A 25172-nucleotide genomic window follows, 5' to 3' on the forward strand; every position below is an offset into this window, starting at 1 on the left:
CACGGGTCCCCAGGTCTTGTCCCTTCAAATCCCACGACCCAAGCTCAGAGCCCAGGCTCACTCACACAAATGAAGTCTGGCATCTCCTTGTTCACCTTCTGCAGTTCATCTAAGAAGGTGCCCAGGTAGGGGACAGTGCCCTGGAGGAATCCAGGCGAGATCAGATGAGGGGAGCTGCTCAGACCCTGGGCATTGGGGGGGGGCTTCTAAGCCTGGCCTGGGGCCCTCAGAGCTGCCTGCTCAGAGCCCTGCAGACCTTTGTCCACCTCTGTCCAGAGAGGCCCTCCTGCTCCCTGGCCACAGACTGTCTTCTGCTGACCCTCGGGCTGGCATTTGGGACATCCTGATGGTCGCCCCCCTACCCAGCGCCCTCTGCACAGGCTCTGCAGGCCCTGGCTCTAGGGGCACAGCAGAGGATCAGGGAGGAGCCCCAGGGCTCAGTCTCCAGTCTGTGAAGTCAATTTGGAAAGAGATCAGAAAGGTAGGGGAGTCCCAGCCACCTGTTTCTACAGTCACCACGGCCTTCAGAAAGCATCTCCCAGTGTCTCCTGCTCTGCTCTGGCCTTCGTTGGACTTACTTGGATTACTGCAGGGGTCCACCAAGAAAATGTCACAGCCACACTCCACAAATGTGAAAGGGGCCCCTGCCAGGAGTGTGGATAGATTAGCAAGTCGTTTCTCTGCCCAACTTGGTAATGACAATGCCCTAACTGGGGGGGGGGGGAGGTCCTGAACCCCTAGTTGGCAGGGAAAACACCTCTGGCACCTATCATGGCAGTTTAACATCAGGCCCATACTCCCTGGTGGGGGCTGCGTCTCGCTGGCCTGGCCTTGCTCTGCCTGCTTCCTCACCGGCAGGCCGGGGACAAGCATGGGGTCAGGGAAGACCCAGTGCCTCTGTATACCTGTGGGTGCTGCCTAGATGTGGCCTGCAGAAAGTCCTGCTCAGAGCTCTCACACTGGCCTATGAACTCTCCTCAGGTAAGCATCCAGTTTACCGTACCTCCATTTGCCAAATGAGAACACAGACACACGAAGGGCCTGTAGGAGCTCAAGGCCTCCAGCCCCCATCTGGACAGTGACCAGGGCGCTGTCCTTGCATGTTCCGCGTCTGCTATCGTTCCTTTCTCAGTTGAATCACAAAGGGAGAAAGACAGGGGCTCCCAGATCCCTGGCAACCCCTCTCCTCCCTGGGATGTCTCCTGGTGGGATCAAGGTCTCATTCACTGTCTTCAGCTCTCCAGAGCCCCACTGAGGCAGTGCCCTGGCAGGAAGTGTCACCTGGGGGAGCAGTGTCTGCGAGTTCCTTCTGGGCTGAGTCCACAGTGACCATGCACACACTGTCCATTTCCTGGCCATTCTCACCTTCACATTGCCCCCACCGGCCCCATCTTCCCTTCCTCCCCAGTGCCTGGACTGGAAGGTTCCCCACCACTCCACAGGGGCACTGACGACCCCGCCGGCCTCCCCTTCTTGCTCCCCTACCTTGGGCAGCTGTTCTCTGTGCAGGGAGTGGTTTGGTGTAGGAGAAAACATCTTTGACAGCCTCTGGAATTCCCGGAAGCTGTCCCTGAACAAAGGCAGACAAGGGGACAGGGGCAAGGCTTGTGAGTGACAAGGCACTGCATTTTCTTTCCTAATCAGGACTCCAAGGGCCTGGCCTAGAGCTCTGCCCAGTTGCACTGAGCCCTTGGGTTCCATGGATGTAGAGTGGCCTTTTCAATTGGCAAAATGGAGCCCAGTACCATTGCCACTAGGGGAACTGTGTGGCTTCCAGCCGGACAGATTTCTGTCACTACTGCATGAAATGGTGAAAATCTCCCCAGTGGCTCCATCAGTGTCTCACAGAGCAGGGAGCCAGGCACTGATGCAGCCCCTGCCCTCAGGGTGGTGGCAGGGCTCACTGAGGGCAATCCCGGCCCTTGCACCCCGGGCACTCTTGGGGACAGGGGGCTGCTGCCCACCTGGAGACCTCTTTCCACGTCTTCTTCAGGCGCTGGATGGCTTTGCTCTGCAGAGCAGAGGTGATGGCATGGAGGGAGGACAAGTTCTTCAGGGTTTCACAGTTCTGGGAATGAGAGCTGTGTGAGTTCCGGATAGGGCTCCCCCCATGCCTCCCTTCACCCCAGGATGGAGCTACTCCCTCTGAGATGGATGCTGGGGACATCTAGATCCAGCTGGCCCCAGGCAGGAGCTGAGCAGGATTTAACCTTCCCTGGCAGTGGTGGGGGGGACGGAGTCCTGCCCCAGGCATTCACTGCCCTCCACGGGGAGTGGGGGACCGGGTCACAGGCAGCGAGGGAGCAGGGAGCTGGGGTGTCTGAGCTGCCTGACCACAGTCCCCAGCCTCCCATGGAAGGATTCAGAGGACCTCCCTGACCCAAGCCTGGCACCTACCGCGGCCACTTTGATCCAATGCTCAATCACGCGGGCCCTGTCTGGGGCCTTCATGCTCCGGTCCCCCAGGCAGGTGGTGACCACACAGGATGACACTTTGTTGGACTGGGCGATGACGGCATGGACGGTGGATTCAGGGTCCTCCTGATCCTTCTCATCCTGGTTGAATTCCAGGCTCTGATTAGTGGTCATGTTCTTTCAAAACCCCTGAAAGGGATAAGTAGTGACACCAGCTCTTGGCCTGAACACAGCCACCAGGCCCAGGCCAGAGCTGAGCGTTAGCAACCTGGCTCAGGTATGGCCTGAGCATTGGAGAGAGCTGTGGGATGATTATGACATCACTGAGGGTTCCCAGCTCATCAGTGACATAATCAAAATGGAGGAGGGGAGAGTGAAGGGCATTTGCTCTACTAAGCTCCCAGTGGGTGCCAGAAAATTCCCAGTCCTGCACAAGGCAGGTGTACCATGTTCTTCTCCAATACATTTCCGGCCTGTGTTTGGGCCCTCTGCACAACTGCTACAACCAAGTGTTGTCCTCAGCCTGCAGTGGGCTCAGTTTTCATCTGATGCCTGATGAGGGCTGAAGCTGGGCATTTTCTCCTGGCCCAGGAAGCTAACCCTTGTGCTGGGCTGCACCCTGCACCTTCCCAGTCATTTCAAGTGGGGTCTGTGGTGGGGTGGGATTCTCACAGGGACCATCTCAGAGCCTGTAGCCTCTCCGCTGCTCCCTGGTGCTCAGGACACTCCAGCTCTTCCTCAGGACATCCTAGCGCTCTACCTTCCCCTGCCCCACGAGTGCCTTACACTTCAGCCTTCCGGAATCACTCACATGACCTGTGGCATCTGGATTGCCCCAGGCTACCCCTAAACCCACTCCTGAATGTGGGTCCATGCTGGACTGAACCAGAGTGCACGCATGTTCTTAGTTGGTCCTTTGGCCCTCTGCGGTCACTGGAGAAGGTGATGATGCAGCCATACATAGAGCAGGGGAGAGGTGACGCCCTCATGAGGGTTGAGGGCATCACCTCTCCCACGCCTGCTCAGAGCTCTCCTGTCATGGGCTGACCCCTCACGGGGAGCCTATAGGTCAGAAGCAAACTTATTCACCAGAGAATTATAAGCAACAGCTTTAAACTCAGAGAACTTGGCGGGGCTTTATATCCAGACGAGCCTGTGTTGATAAACCCTGGTTTACCTCACCACTTCTTAATTCAGCCTACCCACTGCCATTTCACATATGCTCACATAGTTAGGAACATATCCACATACGTGCAGGCAAAGGCACACCTGGGCAGACACACATTCACATATGCGCAGCAGCAAGCTCTGGGAGCAGGGGGCTGGATGGGGGAGAGGAATGAGGGGTTGGAGGCGTTCATCCAGTGCCGCTTTCCTGAGACTTCCTGCAGTGCGGATTGAGGGTAGGTATGGTGATCCTAGGAAGAGCTGGGTTTGGGACATTCCTAGGGACTCATTTTAAGCTTTCGGTTCCATGACTGTGGAGGTGGGGCATGGAGAATCAGCAAGGTCTGGCCTGGCCTGTGTGCTGGGAGGGAAAGAAAGCCTGGGGCATCAGTAGAAGACTCAGTTCCTAGGCTAGCACGGGCATCAGTAGAGGATTCAGTCTGTGGGCCAGCATGGGGCATCACTCTGAGCAGAGTGTTTGGTGCTTGAGGACCTGGGAACTACAGAGGCCTAGGCCTTCACCACTGGCAGGCGTGGGACCCATGTGTGGATAGTCTCCATGGTCCCTGTCAGGACTGGGGCTGATCTAGACTCTTGGATCCAGAAGATCACAAGGAAACCCTATTGTCATCTTCCTGGATCCTGGGAAGGGCAAGACCCTCACGAATAATCTTCCTGGGACAACTCCTCTTGTGGTGTCAAAGGCATCCATCTTCATCCATCTAAACAAAGCTGTGCAAGTACCTTCCCTCTCATGGTGGAGGAGGGGACTTTTGCCCAGGTGAGGGGAGGTTGGGGTTCTGCTCCCAGAGCGACACAGTAGGATAAACAGCAAGCGGAAGCACAAAGGCCCAGGGCTCCTGCTGGCTCCAGGGCTAGCCTGCCACCATTGGCATGAGCCACGATGCCTCCAGTGTGTGACGGCTGCTTGGGGGAGGCCATGCCCTGTGGGGTAGAGAGAAGCTGAATTTCTGAGATCAGGACCATGGACAGAGTCTCTGGCTGGTGGCTAAGAGCCACAGGTGGACATAGGTGGGGTACATGGAGTTAGGATAGTGGGTCTGCCTGCCTAGGCCTTTCTGCCTCCTGGGAAAGCACCCAGAGGCCAAGGGACAGCTCAAGGAGGAGTTCTCCCTCCGATCACCCTGGGCTGGGTCATGCCATGCATGGCACATACCACCAGCTTTCTCCCTCTGCCAGACAAGCTCCTTCCTGTTAGTCAAATAGGCTTCAGTTCAGCATTTTTATTTACCATTCTCCAGGGGTGAATTGTGTTCTGAATTTGTGCTCATTTGAGAGAAGTGTCTACATAGGCAGCCGAGGTTGGCCTTGAATGTCAGGATCATTCTACACAGCCTCCTCTGTGCTGGGATTACAGGTGCACAGCACCACACCCAATCTGTACTTTCTTCCTGGTCTTTTCCCTGTTTGTAACCACCCCATCTCTAACTTCCTACCTAATGATATGTGGCATCTGCCCTTAGTGTCAGGGGGAACCCAGGAGCTTAGAGGCACAGACAATGGAAAGTTCTCCAGGAAATGGATGCTCGGTGCTAGGGCTATGCAGGGGAGCAGGGGAGGCCCGGGGAGGCAGTGGCCTCCTGTGACCCAAGCTCTGCCTTCTCACAGATTGGGTGCTGGCGACCACAGGCTGGCCTGCAAGATGAGGTCTGGGTGTGAGGTTGTGACAGTGTCCTGGTGTCCTCATGGTGCAGGTGGCTGGGGACAGTGAGAAGGAGGATGTCCTGGAGGGGGAGTTCCAGGGGAGGAGGTCAGTGGAGATGACCTCACTTCCTGCAAGAAGAACCACACAGTGTAGAACTCTGTCTCTGGGCAACCCCAACAAACCAGCCCACTTGTCTGGAGACCTTGTGAAAAGGAGGATGTTCTCTTTCTGTCTCCCCTCTTCCAGAGGTGTGGGCCTCAGGAGAGGCCAGACTGGAGGCCGTCTCCACACCTGGAGAGACTGGGTTGGCTCTGGCCCATGCCGCTTCTGGAGGTTTCCCCAGAGGACCTCAAAGGTGACTCAAAAACTCCCCTAGGGAAACACAGGATGGCTGAAGATAGGCAGCACACCGCTCTGTGTGTGTGTGTGTGTGTGTGTGTGTGTGTGTGTGTGTGTGTAAGCGTATGTGCAGGAAAATTCAGCCTATTCTGTGTTCACTGAACCGTAAGGCAACATCTTGTTTCCACATTTCAACTTTCCCTCCTTGGTCCCAATCCAGGGTGACTGTGACTTAGCAGCCCCTGTCCTGGGGGAGCTCTGCAGAGTAGGGAGCCTCAAGGCAGGCAAGCTGGAGAAGCTGGTGGACCACCTGGTGCCCTCTCTATTGCTGGGGGACCCCAACTTTGTCTCCACCTTCCTATGTGCATACCGGAAGTTCGCCACCACCCAGCAGGTGCTGGACTTGCTGTTTGCTAGGTGAGCATGGTTTCTGTACACAGGGCCTCTGAGCCTCCGGGCCCCGGGGGCCGCCCCACCTCCTGGATAACACTGGGACTGCCTTGGGCATCTTAGCCATGGTTGGTCATGGGAAACCTGACTCTCTTTGCAATCAGCTACCCCCTGTGTGCAGTGCCTTGCCTTCCCTGCTGAGGAAGCTGTCTGCCTGGGTCCTCCCTTGTCTGAGAACTGCCATTTGTAATGGCGGATCCCTTTGTGTTTGCGGGGCAGAGGTGCTGTCCTGCCCAGGAGTCAGACTTAGGGCACCAGGACCACTGAGGCACCGAGGAAGCTGGGAAGAATCTCCCTGGGCACACATAGATGAGAATCACCTACTGAGTGCTGAATTCTCACTGGGAGAGGAGCAGGCACAGCCCTGCTGTCCCAGCCTGGGCTCCCAGCGAGGGGTCAGCCCATGACAGGAGAGCCCTGAGCAGGGGTGGGGTGGGGGAGGTGACACTCTCCGCCCCTCCTCTAGGTATGGCTGCATCCTCCCCTTCTCCAGTGACCGAGGTGGGCCGAAGGACCAACTGAGAACGTGAGTGCGCTCTGATTCAGACCCACATTCAGGAGTGAGTTTGGGGGCAGGTCTTGTGAGTGATTCTAGAAGGTTGAGGTGTAAGGCACCCACAGGGAGAGGGGAAAGCAGAGAGCTGGGATGTCCTGAGCATGCGGGAGCAGATGGGAGTCTGGGGCCAGAGGTGGTCCCTATGAGAATTCCTCCCCAGTTCAGACGAGCCCACCAGACTTTCCCAGTGTATCCCCCAAACACACAGGCATAGCTCAGCTCTGGCATCTGGTGAGTAAGGGCCCAAGTGTGTGCTTAGGGGCCCGAGGTTGTGAGTGGGGAGACATCCCTCACACAGCTCACAGGGACTGGGCAGCCCAAGCCACATGTGGAGGTGCCAGTAGGCAAACAGGGCTCATGGAATGGCATGGCGGGGAAGGGAGTGCCAGGTCACAGGTGCCCAGCTTCTACAGGGCATCTGGGAAACACTGGGCCTCCATCTGTGCCTCAGAGCCATCTCCGTCATCCTGGCCTCCTGGCTGGACCAGCACTCTGAGGATTTCTGCCAGCCTCCAGATTTTCCATGCCTCAAGCTTCTGCTGGCTTACCTGAATCTCAACATGCCTGGCTCGGACCTGGACTTGCAGGCTCAGCATCTCTTGAGACAGCTGGAGACACTGCAGCTAAGTGAGGCCGAGCTCATGTGTGAGAAGCAGGGGCAGGAGGGGAGGACAAATGAGAGAGGTCAGGCACTGGTTCCCACAGGGAGGCAAGACTCCAAGGCTGGCCTCGTGCCAGGGAACATGATGAGCCTGGGATGTCTCGAGGGTGGGCTTCAGTTCAGAGGAGTCTTGTGGTGGATTGCGGGCTGGGATTAAAGGCAGACAGGAGACAGCTCTGTCCATGGAAAGGCCTAGGACAAGCCAGTCATGGGACGGTCTTTGCGGCCTCCTGCAGCTCTGTCAACAGCCCCACGGCGGGCTCTAAAGCCCGTCGGAGATCCGGAAGTGGATTCCTATGACACGTTTGAACTGGATCCTGGCCCAGTGCTGGACCGTTCGGGCAAGCCTTTTAGGCTTTTCTATGTGGACACAGAAAGTGGGTTCAATAAGCTGCCTCACTTCTCGGCTTTCCCTCGGGCCCTGCTGGCAGAGCAGTTGACGCGGATGGATGTGGTAAGTGATTCCACAGGGCAGGGCAGGGGAGGGCAAGCCCTTCCTGCTGTCTTCTGCCCAGTCCTGCCACCCCCTTTGCACCAGAAATGGTGAACATCGCATGCAAACATCACCCCAACCCTTGGAAGTGCCGTAAGCCGAGCAAATTTCTGAACATCAAAGCTCACTTTGTCACGAGACAGTGGCTAGGGGACCCAGGGATGGGGCAGAAGTGCAGCCTGGCACGGGGCTCAGCTTCCTCTGCCAGGAGGAAATGCCCAGCCTCAGCCCTCATCAGGCACCAGGTGTAAATTGAGCCCATTTCAGGCTGAGGGCAAAGCCTGGTTGTAGCAGTTGTGCGTGAGGGGTCAGAGCACAGGCAGGAGGTGTGTTCGAGATGAGGATGGGCCCCTGACTTGTGTGGGAATGAGAATTTTCTGGCACCAACTGGAGGCCTTTTCTCTGACTCCCCTGTCTTAGATGATGTCACTGCCCACCCCCAGTGATATCATAAGCATCCCATAGCTCTCTTCAAGGCTCAGACCACACCTGAGCCGGGTACATAATGCTTAGCTCTGGCCTGGGCCTGGTGGCTGTGTTCAGGCCAGGAGCTGGTGCCACTAATCATCCTTCTCAGGAATTTTTCAAGAATATGGCAGCTTACCAGAGCCTGGAATTCATCCAGGACAAGAAGGATCAGAAGCACCCTGCACCCACCGTCCATGCCGTCACCACCCAGTCCAACAAAGTGTCATCCTGTGTGGTCACCACCTGCCTGGGGGACCGGAGCATGAAGGCCCCAGACAGGGCCCGCGTGATTGAGCATTGGATCAAAGTGGCCACGGTAGGTGCCAGGCTTGGGTCAGGGAGGTCCTCTGAATCCTTCCATGGAAGGCTGGGGACTGTGGTCAGGCAACTCAGACACCCCAGCTCCCTGCTCCCTGGCTGCCTGTGACCCGGTCCCCCACTCCCCGTGGAGGACAGTGAATGCCTGGGGCAGGACTCCGTCCCCCCCACCACTGCCAGGGAAGGTTAAATCCTGCTCAGCTCCTGCCTGGGGCCAGCTGGATCTAGATGTCCCCAGCATCCATCTCAGAGGGAGTAGCTCCATCCTGGGGTGAAGGGAGGCATGGGGGGAGCCCTATCCGGAACTCACATAGCTCTCATTCCCAGAACTGTGAAACCCTGAAGAACTTGTCCTCCCTCCACGCCATCACCTCTGCTCTGCAGAGCAAAGCCATCCAGCGCCTGAAGAAGACGTGGAAAGAGGTCTCCAGGTGGGCAGCAGCCCCCTGTCCCCAAGAGTGCCCGGGGTGCAAGGGCCGGGATTGCCCTCAGTGAGCCCTGCCACCACCCTGAGGGCAGGGGCTGCATCAGTGCCTGGCTCCCTGCTCTGTGAGACACTGATGGAGCCACTGGGGAGATTTTCACCATTTCATGCAGTAGTGACAGAAATCTGTCCGGCTGGAAGCTACACAGTTCCCCTAGTGGCAAAGGTACTGGGCTCCATTTTGCCAATTGAAATGGCCACTCTACATCCATGGAACCCAAGGGCTCAGTGCAACTGGGCAGAGCTCTAGGCCAGGCCCTTGGAGTCCTGATTAGGAAAGAAAATGCAGTGCCTTGTCACTCACAAGCCTTGCCCCTGTCCCCTTGTCTGCCTTTGTTCAGGGACAGCTTCCAGGAATTCCAGAGGCTGTCAAAGATGTTTTCTCCTACACCAAACCACTCCCTGCACAGAGAACAGCTGCCCAAGGTAGGGGAGCAGGAAGGGGAGGCCGGCAGGGTCGTCAGTGCCCCTGTGGAGTGGTGGGGAACCTTCCAGTCCAGGCACTGGGGAGGAAGGGAAGATGGGGCCGGTGGGGGCAATGTGAAGGTGAGAATGGCCAGGAAATGAACAGTGTGCGCATGGTCACTGTGGACTCAGCCCAGAAGGAACTTGCAGACACTGGTCCCCCAGGTGACACTTCCTGCCAGGGCACTGCCTCAGTGGGGCTCTGGAGAGCTGAAGCAGTGAATGAGACCTTGATCCCACCAGGAGACATCCCAGGGAGGAGAGGGGTTGCCAGGGATCTGGGAGCCCTGCCTTTCTCCATTTGTAATTCAACTGAGAAATGAACGATAGCAGATGTGGAACATGCAAGGACAGCGCCCTGGTCACTGTCCAGATGGGGGCTGGAGGCCTTGAGCTCCTATAGGGTCTTGCAGAATTCATCATCCCTCTGTTTTCTCATTTGGCAAATGGAGGTATGGTAAACTGGAGTATGGACCTGATGTAAAATTCCCATAACAGGTGCCAGGGGTGTTTTCCCTGCCAACCTAGGAGTTATAGGACCAGTGTTAGGGCACTGTCAGAGCCAAGATGTTCAGAGAGAAGACTTCAAATCCATCCACAGTCCTGGTGGAGGTCTCTTCCAAGATTGCTGGCCTAGGATCAAATTCAAGGGAGGCCAGAGAGAAGAGCAGGAGATACTGGGAGATGCTTTTCTGAAGGCTGTGGTGACTGTAGAAACAGGTGGCTGGGACTCCCCTACCTTTCTGATCTCTTTCCAAATTGACTTCAAAGACTGGAGACTGAGCCCTGGGGCTCCTCCCTGATCCTCTGCTGTGCCCCTAGAGCCAGGGCCTGCAGAGCCTGTGCAGAGGGCGCTGGGTAGGGGGGCGACCATCAGGATGTCCCAAATGCCAGCCCGAGGGTCAGCAGAAGACAGTCTGTGGCCAGGGAGCAGGAGGGTCTCTCTGGACAGAGGTGGACAAAGGTCTCCAGGGCTCTGAGCAGGCAGCTCTGAGGGCCCCAGGCCAGGCTTAGAAGCCCCCCCAATGCCCAGGGTCTGAGCAGCTCCCCTCATCTGATCTCGCCTGGATTCCTCCAGGGCACTGTCCCCTACCTGGGCACCTTCTTAGATGAACTGCAGAAGGTGAACAAGGAGATGCCAGACTTCATTTGTGTGAGTGAGCCTGGGCTCTGAGCTTGGGTCGTGGGATTTGAAGGGACAAGACCTGGGGACCCCTGAGCTGCAGCCTTCCCGAGAGCCTCACCCAGTGTACCAACTGCATGTCCACCTGCCAGGGGGGCTGGGAACATGCTCATGGCAGAGGAGCAGGTGAGGCTGGTCCACCCTATGGTGACTCTGGGCAGGAGTGGGAAGCCCCGCCTCCTGGGAAGGCCCCGCCCCCTGGGCCTTTTCACCAGGACTCAGTCTGGGATGTCCTCAGGCCTTAGGCACAGAGGTTCTGAAGCTTTGTCCACTGTGCCCTGCCCTGGATGGGAAGCCTGCCCTGGGGCAGGTGGTCGTCTCCCTGCCGCTTGGCAGGCTCCCTCGGTGGTGCAGGCAGAGCTCCCCTGTGCCTGGCCAGGTCTCCTCATGGTGGAAGGGCTGCTTTCTAACCACCTTGGCTCTCGGTCTTCTAGGGGAGAATCATCAACGTGGAGAAACTGAGGAAGGTGAGCCAAGGCCTCCCTCAGTATCTGGCGGGTGGGGAGGAGCAGCTGGGCTGTCCACTTTGCTCTGTGCCCACGTTAATGCATAGGGACGATTGGCAGAGGGAGAGGGACTGGTCGCTGAGTGCCCCCGGCCTCAGCTGGGTCTGGGAGCTCGTGGGAGGTTCGGCTCCTTACCATGGAGGGCTCTGAGTAGGAGCCACAGCACTGGAGAATGGGGGACCCAGCCGCTGCTCCCTGCCTAGCCAGCCCCTCCTCAGGCCGCTCACCACCCTGTCCTGTCTTTGTCTCAGCAATACCAGATTATTTCTGATATCAAGCGCCTGCAGGCCTCGTGCAGTGCCGTCAACATCAAGCCTGATGAGCGCTTTCAGGCCTGGTTCCAGTGCCTGCCCCGGCTCAGCGAGGCTGAGAGGTGAGGTGGGCCCAGTGGTGGGGCATGGATGGGGGCACGCTCCAGGGCTGGACTCTTGAGGCCCATGGGGCCAGTGTTTGGCCACCTGGCCTCTGGCTTTCTGGCAAGGCCCTGAGATGGAGGAGAAGAGCACGGGTGCTGGTAGTTTTCATAGTTTTGTCCCCTGTGTCTTAGCTACCGCTTGGCCTGTGAACTGGAGCCCCTGTCCCGCTCTGTCAAGAAGGGCAAGAGCACCAAGCCCAGGAAACGGCTTTTTAAGCGCTGGAAGAAGTAAGTGCCTGTCCCTGGTGGCTCAAGCAGGCTTCTAGACTGTAGGATTGGGAGACAGCAGGCTGCGTTGGATTTTCTAGCCCATTTCCCATTAGCCCTGTGACTAATGAAGTGGGTGTCCGGTCTCTGGGGCGCAGTTATCCCACCTGATATGGGGTCAAAGGCAAGATCTGAACCTCCATCATAGAGTGAATTTGAGGTGGGGCTGTTATGTGTTTTGGGGGACCCTGAAGTAAGCCAGTCTTTCCATGCAGTCGCCACGCTCCCACCACAGAATCCAATGCCCCCTGCAGCACCTGGTCCATAGAGGGCAGGCTCGGTGCACTGAAGACCTGCCCATAGGTCAAGGATGTGGGGATATTCCAACAAGAAGCCTCAATAAAAAATATTGACCAGCACCAACCAGTTCACGAATATTTTTTGGGGGGAGAGGAAATGTTCCACTTAACTTTTGATAGTTATAGCAAGGGCTTTGTAGTTTTCTATCTGTCTTGATGATAATAAACCGGGAGGTGCAAGAAGTTTGCTTCCAATTAAAAAGTTTCTGCACACCTAAAGACATAGCCACCAAAACAGAAAGACAGCCAACCATATGGGAAAGGATCTTTACCAGCACAGCAACAGACAAAGGCCTAATATTGGTCATCTACAGAGAAGTCAAAAAACTAAGCCCCTCCAAGCCCAATAAACCAATTAGGAAATGGGCAAAGGAGCTAAAGAGAGACTTCGCAAGAGAAGAAATAAAAATGGCAAAGAAACATATGAGGAAATGTTCAACATCCCTGGTAGTAAAGGAAATGCAAATAAAAACAACCCTGAGATACCACCTCACCCCAGTTAGAATGGCCTATACTCTGAACTCAGGCAACAACAAATGCTGGAAGGGGTGAGGGGAAAGAGGAACCCTTCTCCATTGTTGGTGGGAGTGCAAATTAGTACAACCACTTTGGAGAACAGTATGGAGGTTTCTCAAAAAGCTCAGTATAGACCTACCCTATGACCCAGCCATACCACTCCTAGGCATCTATCCTAAACAGCAAGTCCCAAGATATCAAAAAGACATTTGTACTTCCATGTTTATCGCGGCACAATTCACAATAGCCAAAATATGGAAACAACCCAGATGCCCCTCCACAGATGAATGGATCCAAAAAATATGGTACCTATACACAATGGAATACTACATAGCGATTAGGAATGGTGAAATATTGTTATTCGCAGGGAAATGGTCAGAACTCGAACAAATAATGTTGAGCAAGACAAGCCTAGAACACAGAAAACTAAGGGGCATGATCTCCCTGATATATGACTGTTAACAAAGGGAGACGGAGAGACAGTAGAGACCAGGTCTGTGAAACCAAAAACTGCTTGTCAAATGGTATTTCCCACAGGATTGGGGCAGCGACCCAACAGTATGTAACTAAAACCAAACAACTACTCAACGTATAAAGGTCAAAAATCGACCTCTCAGTGGAATACTATAATAGCTCAAAAGCTATGTATGTATGTTCATATAAGACTACTGTCGACATATGGTCTAATATCGACATTACATTTAAAGCCCTAAGTGAATTTTCTTGGGCGTGGCCACGTGGCTACTGTATATGTTCTTGATACATTGTATATTGTATATATGTCTACCTGACTTAGAGAAGGGAAAGAAAAACAGGGCATAAGATATCACAAGAAATGTACACACTGCCGTACTATGTAACGGTACCCTTTTTGCACAACACCTTGTCAAAAAAAGTTGTGTTCAATTAATAAATAAATTAAATAAAAAAAAACCTAAGGGACAGAGTCCAGGCCCTGAGTTCAAGCCCATGGACTGGTACCAAAAAAATAAAAATAAAAAAAAGTCACTTGTTCCCGGATGACCATGTCCATACCAGGTAACTTACTGGAAAAAAAAAAAAGAATGCATAAAGACCACTCTAAAACAACAGGATCTTGGCATGATTTCATATGGAAAGACATCTTTCTGTACCTGTTTTTATCATCAGGACCATGGAATTCCAGAGATACTTTTACTCAATTGTCATTTAAAGTCTTCCATGATTCCAGAATCATCTACTGGAACCGCATTTTTCTCTCATAAAACAATACTTCACAAAAAAGAAGTTTGCTTCCCTCATAAGACCTGGATTTCAGCCACACACAGACTACAAAGTGGGGATTAGAAATCCCACAGCCCGTGGGACCCGCACTGCTGGGAAGTGTGCGTGCCCCCCCCCCCCCCATCGTGGGAGGTTCTGCAGAGGTCCTTGTCCAGGGAAAACCTTGTGTAATTGGTAGGAGATCCCATCTCCATCCCCTCCAGGGAGAAGGCACTGTTGAGCACGGACATGCTAAGGCATGGGGGGACTGTCCGAGGGAACAGATTTCCTGTGACAGCGATACTACAGGAACTAAATGAGATGATAAGGGAAAGAGAATAAAATAGTCAAGGAATACATCCTCAAAGTGACATTATTGACAAATGCCATCTGTGAACACAAATACCTAAGGAAAATTAGACAAAACAGACTTATCCATCCACTGAAATTTTCCCTAGCAAAACCCCTTAGAAATGATTATAGGTGATTATAGGTGACAGTAACTGATCTGAAAGAAAAAAGATGCACCAGAGTGCTACAAATACCCATTTGACCCAGGGGAAGCTGCAAAGTCTTGGAAAGTCAAATTACTGAAACAGAACCTAAAAACATAAAGGGTGGGAGAACTCTGATGGGCTTTAGAGAAACTGTCAAGTGAAAACACACCTTAGGCCTACACAGTGAAGCCAAAGGAGGACATTAGGGGAGGAACACAGAGCACTATTGCCTCTGTGTCTCTCATCATATAAAATACGTGTGGAATTAAACTCCCGAAAATGGAAACAAGAATTTTTATTTCTTTTTGTCATTTATCTGTCTTCAGATTATGGGGTGGGTAAAAGGGGAGGCAAAGAAATGAAGAACAAAAAGTACACAAATGCAGCAGTGATACTCACTAGACCCTGTTGAAAATGAACTATATACCTTGTGGTCAGTGATGAGGAGAGAAAAACTGGGAGAGAGAGAGGAAACGGGTAACATTGTCCAAAAAGAAATTCACTCTTTACCTGACTGATGTATTTAATAATAAAACATACCTATGGGATCCTGTGAGAGGAAATGAGACAAAGCATTTGAAAACTGTATTTGATATCACTCAAAATTTCTGATGGGTGTTAAATCTCAGGTAAAACTCATGGGAAGAATAAAAGCCCACAAGTATATACTGAGACATTCAATATGAAAAATACAGAGAATAAGGTAAAAAAATCTGACTGCTAAATGAGATTTTAAAAAAAATTATTTTTTCACTTCTGTATGTTAACCTCTTCTGCTTTGGAAAAATAGTCAACTTCCTTGTATAAACCTCCTTGTATAAATTTCCCAAAGAATGTATTCAGGGGGTGTATCTCAGGGCTGGTGGACAGATTTTTTTTCAGGAGCAGCCTTTGTTGCTAAAAGTCAAGAAACCAACAAACACATTCCATCAGCCACTAATGACCAGAGGCCAGGGTCAAAGGGGTGAAAAATCTGTCACCAACCTGAAGGTGTTTCCCTTGTGATTTCCTGAATTGTTCTAATCCTGGCTATTACTATTAAGTAAGGAAAATTATACTTACAAAGAGAACAACATCTTTCAGATATAATTGCACACTATACAATGGCTCCCACTAAAGGATGCAAGCCAGGAGCTGGTATTAAAATCACAAATTGGTGGTATAACAGTCCTGGGTCTTGAACTCGGGCCCAGGCATTGTCACTGAGCTTTGTCTCTCAAGGCTGGCCCTCTACCACTTGAGCCACAGCTCTGTTTCCAACTTTTGTGTGGTTAATTGGAAATGAGTCTTATGGACTTTCCGTCCCCAGGCTGGCTTTGAACTGTGATCCTGAGATCTTAGCCTCTTAAGTAGCTAGGATTCCAGGTGTGAGCTGGTAATTCTATCACTTGGTGCCTGGTAATTCTATCACTTTTGTCATTAAGCAATTTATGGTGAGTAATACTACTGAAAAACATTCTATCATAAGTCATAGATTAAAAAAAAAGCAGAATTGATGACTGTGAGTTCAAAGAAATAGGAGAGGCAAAAAATTTACAAACCTTTGCACTGGGGTGGCTGGTTCTGTGAGCATTCCTTCAGGATTTGAGGTGTCTGTGAGTACATACAGGTGTGCACCCCGGAATGATGCAGATGTTGAGGGGAGTCTCAGGATGCTCTTCCAGAGGTGGGAATGGAAGGAGATACTTTTCTTTCCCTCTCTAGCCCCCTTGAAGGAAGAGATCTTCCAGGCAGGGGACCATTCCCAGGAGCCTGGGCCGGAAGATGGGGAGGGCTCTGGGTTCCTGCGGGGGGGGGGGTGAGTTCTGGAGGAGAAGTCCTGAGAGCTCCAGAAGAGTGAGTGAGTGGAATTGCTTGAACAGGAAGATGGACAGAGCTCCTGGGGCCTTGGGGAGAAACTAGTGTCAGGATGCCTGTAGAGGAAAGAGTGGGGTTTGGTTCTCACTTAGTTTCCTGAATGGGCCTAGAAGAGACTGGCAGGAGTTCTGGATCCACAGAGGCTGGGGCCTTGATGCCATGCTGAGCTGAGCCTGGAGGACAACAGCCGCAGCCACTGGATCAGAGGCATCATAGGAAGAGACACAAAGGCAGAGGGCCATTGCAGGGTGGAGGGATGAACTGTCTGACATCCACATGTTACTAAATCAGAGCTGATGGCCCTGAGCATTGCCTGTAGCCTAGGCCTTCTATAGGATGTAGGCAGAGACTGGCAGAGGCAGGTGGTAATGCCATACGGATTGCCCATCAGCTGCTCTGTGTCAGGTCTTGAATGGATGCTTGGGGCTCCTCCCCTCCCCAGGAGCCAAGGGTGAGAATCTGGTCTGGGCATAGCTCAGATTGAGATTTGGGATTATTATGGAGGGAAGGCACTTAGCAAAAATGAATTCAGAGATGGACATACAACACAGGCTGCTCTGGCACTGTGGCCTGTCTTTTATTTATCTGCACATCCCAACCCAAGAGCTCACCAGGGCCAAGTGAAAGAATCTAGAATATCTAAGATAGGGAGGGACTCAATGGAAAGGAACAACATTTTGGGGGACCACCAACTCTTGTCAAAGCCCCATCCTCACCCTCACCCCACCGTGAGGAAACGGAGGCAGCCATGGATTAGATTCAGGTCCCAGGACAAATGTGCTGGGTTTATTCTTGACTACTTCAGGCCAAACTCCTTCCTTCTGAGTTCACTTCGTCTAATTTTCCCAGTGATAGTTTTGGGCAGCTCTGCAACAAACTCCACCTGATTTAGGAGAAAGTAAATCCATCTTGCCTAAGAAAATCCACTCTGAGCCCCACTTTGCCTCCCCACACGACCCACAGAACAGGCTGAGAGCCTGTGGTAACCTTAATGGGCTCCATGGGGTATTTGCAGGACTTCCTCTGATCCCTGAAGTAGGCCATGGTCATGTGACTCACTTGGACCAATGACATGTGAGTGGAAAGGAAGTGTGTTCTTTCCAGGCAGAGGAGACTGGATGCTCATAGGCCCACGCTCCATTGCTTAGAGCACCTGGCAGGCGTCTAGCGGGTAGCTAGCTACTCCTTTGTCTTGGCTCCAGGATGAGGGAAAGTGGAACAATGGGCCCAGAAGAGCCACAGCAGGCATGCAGCATGAGCCAGTGTCCGTCCTTGTCATCAGCTTTCACTCTGTGTGGGTGCTGTGTTAGGTCCCCTCTCCTGACTGCCCTGATCTCTCCCACAGGCCTGGGAGTTCCAGCTCTGGGTCTGATGTCTGCACACTCAGGCAGTTCACAATGTGTCTCTCAGCCTCACTACGGCCTCTGTCACATAGGGTGCTCATTCTAGGTCAGTTTGTGGCCAGGATTACATAAATAATAATGCATGTAGAACACTGAATGTGGGACCCAGCAGGTGTGGTGAGTATTGAGTAACTGTTCACTTGGCATGTTCAGTGATTATTGAGTAACTTTGCTAAGCAGTTTCATAATGTACTCAGGGTTAATGAGATGTGCTCTATCGAATCTATCCTTAAGCCAAACTGCTTGTTTTGCAGAGGAAAAGAGGTTGGCTGATGAAGCTTCTCTGTTCCCAGTGAGCAGCCCCAGCTCCTGGAAGTGCTTGGTGGATCGGATCCTCTCTGCGTCCCCCACCCTTCCTCACCTTCCTCGGGTACTTGTAGGGTGCGGTCACCAACTTCACATGCTGCTGGAGTTCCTTGGTGAGCTGATCCTGGTCATGGGACTGGTACGTGGGAGTCAGGACCACAAAAGCCTTCACCACCTGTACAATGGGACCAGAGCCTCAGGTGTGGGCCAAGCCATTAGATCCACATCTTCAGAAGTGAATGTGAATGTGGGCTTAAGCCTATAATAGTCAAAGGCAGGAGGTCTTCTGGGTAGGAGAGGATCATGGTCAAATCCTTTAACTTCTTATTTCCAATCTATGACTTGGAAAACCTCTTGACGTCTCCTAGCCTCCATTTCCTCTTTAGAGAAATGAGGACAATAAAGTTCACATTTCATGTAAAACGTATCAGAAGCTGGGTGCAACCCCAGCTACCCAGGAGGTTGAGATCTGAGAATCAGGGTTCAAAGCCAGCCTGGGAAGGAAAGTCTGGGAGACTCCTATCTCCAAGTAACCACCAAAAAGCCATAAGTAGAGCTGTGGCTCAAGTGGTAGAGCACTAGCCTTGAGCAAAAAAGCTCAGGGACAGTGCCCAGGCTCTGAATTCAAGCCCCAGGATTAGCACAAAAAATGACAAAACCCAACTCCCCCCAACCCCCAAACCTCAAATCCCAAAGGTGTACTAAATACCCAAGCTGCTGAAATGTGTTACTACTGCTGTCACTATTGTAATAATCACTTTGGTATTATATCATCTATAATATAAATAAATATTTATGATATATAAACACAATAATTGTATAAAACATATAATATATTAATTATACAGTAACATTAATATATTTATATATAAATTTATGTATATATTGATTATATATATCACATATTTATATATTATGAATTATATAATAAATATTTATGCTACATGTGCTATGATATCAAATTATATAGAACCATACACAATATACGAATTATATTATATACAACATAATAATATATAACTATATTATATTATGTTACATATATCCACCCTTTTCTCGCACAAGTCCTCACACACAGAAGGTATGCTACTTGTAGAATCAGTGGATGCAAGCTGTGAAGACTCAGTGCTTAGTTCTCCTATGTTCTGTGCTAGCTGATGCTTAGCCTCTATTTCCCTTATTTTAAGCATAAAGGAAATTAGAGTTATTGGGCTTTGAGCATTGAGCAGTTGGGTACTTGGCGAGCCCTTCCTGAACACCAGCCATCCTTATCACCATTCAAGGTCAAGGTCATCACCTTCAGACCCGCAGATGAGGACACAGCGCCCCTGGTGGCCCTATCTTGTAAATGCACCCTGCCTTCCTTGCACCAGGGCCAGAGGATGCAAGGAGGGGCCCGGAGCGCCTGCAAGCCCAGGTCAGTCCAGGTTCTTCTCACCTCCCCTCGCCTCGGGTCCGGGCTGCTCACCACCGCAGACTCTGCCACTGCCGGGTGCTCAGCCAGGGCATTCTCCACCTCCGACGGTCCAATGCGGTACCTGGAGAGGCAGGGGATCTAGGGCTGATGGTGGGGCTGGGGGGCACCAAGTCTTCAACTCTGCTTGACACAGAGGATGGGGTGTCTGGGGCTCAAAATGCAAAAGTGTGGGCATTCTGTGCCAGAAAACGCTTAGGTTTCCCCTGGTGTGAGGAGGTGTGTCGTGTATACATATTTGGCAGTATTGGGGTTTGAGCTCAGGGCCTTGAGCTTGCTTGTCTAGCTCACAGCTGGTGTTCTACCACTTGAGCCAGGCCCCAGTCCAGCTTTTTAGTGGCTATTTGGAGATAGGGTCTCTTTAACTTAGACTTCTCTGCCCTAGGTGGACTTGTAACCATGATCCTCTGATCTCAGCCTCCTAACTAGGATTACAGGCATAAGCCACCAGTGCCTGGCTGGCATCTATATTTTAAGTGTGCAATGAAATGTTTTACATATACATAGTGAAATTCTACTGTGGTCAGACAAATGAACATAGTTCATCCTCTCATAGAGCAGGGAGAGGTAGGCTATGCAGAGTCCTAACATATAGAAAGAGCTCTCTGGATCTACTCTGTGAATTTCCAGTGCAAATAGTAACAGCATATTGTAGAAATTGATGAGCTAGGAATGGATCCTGTTCTGTTTCAAAGCAGGATAGACAATAATGTGTTCTGTATTTAAATATAGCGTCTCACAGCAATCACCTCAAGAGGTGATTGATCAAAGCCTCTAGCAGAGGGTTTTCACACCATAAAAACCCCTTAAAGGTGAGCTATTTTTTTTTCTTTTTGTGCCAGTCCTGGGGCTTGAACTCAGGGCCTTGGACACTGTCCTTGAGACTCTCTTTCTCAAGGCTAGTGCTCTCCCACTCAAGCCACAGTTCTACTTCAGGCTTTTTAGTGGTTCATTGGAGATAATCGTCTCACAGACTTTCCTTCCCAGGCTAACTTGGAACTGTGATCCTCAGATCTCAGCCTCCCGAGTAGCTAGGATGACGGGCCACTGGCAGCCAGCAAGGTGAGCTACGCTTATTACAGCCATTGTGTTTCTCCTGGAACACAAGCACACTGGAAATTTCCCCAACTAAACAGTCTCCTCTCCTAGTCCTTCTGATTATGTCCAGAGCCTCTGGAACTTCAGTTCAGTTGATTCTGTTGGACAGGGGGAGGGGACATGGCCAGATACCAAGGGAACCAGGAAGTGCAGAGATGATGGCTCAGAGTCAGGCTGAGGTCGGATCACTAAGGCACAGAGGCAGGTCAGGCTATCAGATGTCAGGGTGTGAAGACAGGGCAGAGTGAGCCGCACCTCGCACCTACCCAGATGCATTGATGACATCGTCTCCCCGACCTAGGAACCAGATGTAGCCCTCGGAATCCATCTTTGCTCTGTCCCCACTGTTATAAAAGTCCCCACATTGCACTTCTGCATTCTTCTCTGGGTTATTCTGCAAAGAGAACAGGATCTCTCTCTCACTCACACATCTATCTTTAAGTAGTTTTATATATTAATAATCTTTAAGTAGCTGCACAAAGGGGTTTCCATTCAACCTATCAGCTTGTGAATACAATGCATTGTGATCCTGATCTCCCCTTCCGTCATTCTCCCCCATCTCTCTTCACCCCACTCCTCCCCTCAAGTGACCCACTTCCATTTCCACGCGTGCATTTTGAATATGATGCCTGCATTTGTCCACTCCCTCCTCCATTCCTCTCTCAACTCCTCTGCACCCCTCTCCTTGAACTCCCCACTCCCGACAACTCATGCGTCAGCCTCCTGGCACTTGGTGAAGCTGTCAGTTGTCTGAAGGTGTTACACCATTGCAGTCTCCTTCTGCATAGAGCATACTCTAGTCAATGTGTTTGTGTATATATGCATATGACCCTGTGTTTGTTTTCATATGTTTTTAAGAGTCTTTTTTTGTATACTGGTCCTGGCATTTGAACTCAGAGTTTGGGTGCTGTTGCTGAGCTTCTCTCTCTCTCTCTCTCTCTCTCTCCATTTCAACATTAGCACTCTACCATTTGAGCCACAACTCTACTTTTGGCTTTTTGGTGGTTAATTGGAGATAAGAGTCTCATAGACTTTTCTGTCTAGGCTGGGCTTTGAACCCATGATTCTCAGATCTCAGCCTCCTGAGTAGCTAGGATTACAGGCATGAGCTACTGGTGCCTAGCAAGAATTAACCTCTGCCTTAAAATTTTTTTTTGAGGGCTGGGGATATGGCCTAGGGGCAAGAGTGTTTGCCTCGTATACATGAAGCCCTGGGTTCGATTCTCCAGCACCACATATACAGAAAAAGTCCAGAAGTAGCCCTGTGGCTCAAGTGGCAGAGTGCTAGCCTTGAGCAAAAAGAAGCCAGGACAGTGCTCAGGCCCCGAGTCCAAGGCCCAGGACTGGCAAAAAAAATTTTTTTTTTGAAGGCAGTGAGTTGAGAGAGAATGAACTACAACCTCAGGACCTGGATAAATTTTGTAATCTCTTTAGGTCTTCTTTTATTACACACAAGCATTCATTGTATGCCACTGACCGATTAGTGACGGATAATAAGTCAACTTTAGTGACATTTATGATAATAATTCATTTCCCATGGTAGCTAGGAGCCTTGTTTGTTTTTATTAACAGCTCTGCGCTCAGCAGTCACACAGTTCAGGACCAGGTGAAAAGGATCAGTTAGCACCTGGAACAAATTTTTTCCTCAGGTACTATCTCCAGTGAGCCTCACCAAAAACCTGTTTCTTTTTCTTTTTTGAAACTAAGCCTTTCATTCTAAGAAAAGTCTAGATTTGCATAGGGTTTTAAGAAAAAAAAATACAGAGATATTAAGTGCTCCTTTTTTCTTTCCCTTTAGGAAAATATTTTGCATGTGTGATACCGTGTAATGTTTTAATCTGAAAATGGACATTGGTACAACCCAAGGATCATACTGGAGTGGGGGATGGCAGTGGTGATCGCTGGAGACATTCTAGGACAGCGTCTTTGGGAAGGGAGATGGAATCGAGGCCAGTTTCAGAGTCTGGGCACCTCAAATGGCCAATTTTAGACAAGACTTTCCCCTCTGCAGCCACTACGAATTTGGAATGGTTTGGGTTTCCTTGAGCAAGAATTTCAGTAGGTTTTCCTCTAGTCCAGCCAACCTCTGCTGCAGTTCCTGGATTGCTCTTTTGGGATTTAATCATAGATTTGGACCCTAGACCTGCCATTGTTGGACCAAGGAAAGACACATAACACTTTCAATCTACAGTTCCCTCCCACCCACTGCAGGGAATGGATGATGGAGCTTCCTTGAGGCTCAGGAGAAGTAATTCATCCACACCTGGTGCTATGGATATATATATATATATATATATATATATATATATATATATATATATATGCATATGATTCTATGAACCCAACCAAAGCCTGTAGCTGCTGGCAGATACTGGAAACTTGGGTGTGACTAAAAGACCCTGCAGTATGTTCGGCTGAGCAGAAAGGACCTCAGGAAGTCTCAGGGCTCACAGCTGCTCGCAGGAATCCCTGCGGCTAGGATGGCAGTGGACAGGGCACTCTTACCTCATAGCCTATAAAGATGCCCATGGGCTTGACAGGCTTTATTCTGATGCCAATGTATCCTTCGGTGTTGGGAGGCAGGATGTTGCCCTTCTCATCGATGATCTGGAGAGAGAAGCTGGGGTGAAGGAATTCTCCCAGCCCCCGCCCCTTCTGTGCCACTGGAGGATTGCCTGGTTTATTCACGAGACATCAATGGGGACACATGAGGACAATGGTAGAGGAATTGGGTTGGAATATAGAATGAAACTATGCTTCAAACCGGAAAACATTGACCAAGAAAAGCAAAGGCTTTCCTAGAGACTCAGGAGGCATGAGATCTAAGGATTGTAGTTCAAAGCCAACCCTGGGCAAGAAATTCTGTGAGACTCTAAGCTCCAATTAACCACCAGAAAAATGGAAGTGGCTCTGTGGCTGAAAGTGGTAGAGTGCTAGCCTTGAGCAAAAGACCTCAGGGACAGGGTCCAGGCCATGAGTTCATGCCCCATGACTGACAAAAAGAAATGAAAAAGCACTGCTTTGTACAGAAAATTGCCAGTGCCCCTTCCTCTCCATACTCTGATGATGTCTCTACCAGCCATTGAGCTGTGTTTGTATCCACAATAGTGCAGCTCTCACTCAAAGCTTCCAGAAAAAGTGAAGGAAGAATAGGGAGAGGAGAGGAAGGGAAACTGAAGAAGCCAAGTGTGGCTGATTCAGCTGCTACCTCATGTCATGTAAGGGTCCCAGCCCAGCTGAGCCCTAATGGCTACCGGCCAAGGCCTTCAGGAACAGACCTGGATGTCAAAGGGTATGATGGCCTTCCCCATGGAGCCCAGCTTGATCTTCATTCCTCGGGAAACTCCACAGCTGATGCCCTGGGCACAAAGCAAAGAGGACTGGGGTTAGCCAAAGATTCTAGACTGATCACAACATAGTGAGAAGCAGAACCCGCCCCCACCTTGCAAGGAACAGATGACAGTGATTGCTGAATAAAGAAGACTCAGGACACTGATCCCACTCTAAGCTGGACTGGGTTGGGTACTGATCAGGACAGGCAGTGTCACGTTGATGAAGGCGAAGGAAGGAGGGACTCATCACGATGCCTCATGAAGGGTATGCTGTGTCCACACAGGCCAGAGGAAGAAGAGGAAATCACTGAACTACTGAATGGTGATGGGAATCCTGTCTCAATGCTTTCTCAAGGCTGGGCTGTAATTGTCTGCATGGCTCTCAAAGTTCCTTCCCTTGTGTCTTCCCCATGAACTTGAACCCGCCTTTACAGTCATCTCATCATGGTGCTTTCTATAGCACACAGGAGACTACACACCCATTCCGAGTGCCAATGCTAGCTGATCTCCAACTCTGCAGAGGAGGGGATCATAGCAACATTTCTCTGGTGTTGTGAGTGTGTGGGAACTCTCTTTCTCTTCTCTTTTTTCGTGTGTGTGTGTGTGTGTGTGTGTGTGTGTGTGTGTCTTGAACTCAGTGCTCTTGCTTGGCTTTTTTCTGCTCAAGGTTGGCACTCTATCAACTTGAGCCACAGCTCTACTTCCAACATTTTGCTGATTAACTGGGGCTAAAAGTCTCACAGACTTTTCTGTGTCCAGGCTTATTTTGAACTGTGATTCTTGGATCTCAGCCTTTGAGTAGCTAGCATTACTAGACCCTGACAAGTCATTTGAACATTCTCCTTCAGTAGTTTCCCTGTATAGTACTTCTCTTATAGCCAGTTGAGCAGTGTATTTATCTTTTGCTTGTGTTTCCTTCTGTGTATGACAAGAATTAAGAATAGGAATTGTCCCGTCCCCATCTTCCCTACCAGCATCTAGCACCATATCTACCCAAAGCATTAGAAACCACGGTAACTTTACTGTGCATGGGTGCTGTTGGCTGGACAATGATTGACATACCCCACTGACATCACAGTCATGCAAGACTGACCTCATCCTCTTCACTTCAGAGATGGGAACACTAAAAGTCACCAAGGTTGAGTGGTTAGAACAAGGATCCTGAAGTCTATGATGGACAGAACAAAGACTTGGACCTAGGGCTGAGTTCCTGGGAGAAGAAGCTTTTTCCTTTTTCCTGCAGACACTACTGCAAGAATGAGTGAACAGGAAGAAAGCACCACTTGTTGTCATAA

At 50.9% G+C, this 25172-nt stretch overlaps 1 protein-coding gene across 2 annotated transcripts in view; it reads right to left on the minus strand.

Moving 5' to 3' along the window:
- Positions 1 to 16820: 16820 nt before the first annotated feature.
- Positions 16821 to 25172, minus strand: part of LOC125340857 (acyl-coenzyme A synthetase ACSM1, mitochondrial-like) — a 26440-nt gene continuing 18088 nt past the window's right edge. The window contains exons 9-14 of one of the 2 annotated variants that reach the window (XM_048332732.1): positions 23824 to 23904; positions 23051 to 23152; positions 20812 to 20939; positions 19412 to 19511; positions 18029 to 18148; positions 16821 to 17147 (exon numbers count right to left, since the gene is read on the minus strand). In XM_048332732.1, the coding sequence (XP_048188689.1) occupies positions 17061 to 17147; positions 18029 to 18148; positions 19412 to 19511; positions 20812 to 20939; positions 23051 to 23152; positions 23824 to 23904 (618 nt within the window). In that variant the 3' untranslated portion in view covers positions 16821 to 17060. Of the gene's footprint in view, positions 17148 to 18028; positions 18149 to 19142; positions 19348 to 19383; positions 19512 to 20811; positions 20940 to 23050; positions 23153 to 23823; positions 23905 to 25172 lie in introns of those variants that run through there. The other variant, XM_048332733.1, reaches the window with a different exon arrangement.

Source organism: Perognathus longimembris, chromosome 23 (assembly GCF_023159225.1).
Source record: "Perognathus longimembris pacificus isolate PPM17 chromosome 23, ASM2315922v1, whole genome shotgun sequence".
In the NCBI taxonomy this organism is placed as follows: domain Eukaryota; kingdom Metazoa; phylum Chordata; class Mammalia; order Rodentia; family Heteromyidae; genus Perognathus; species Perognathus longimembris.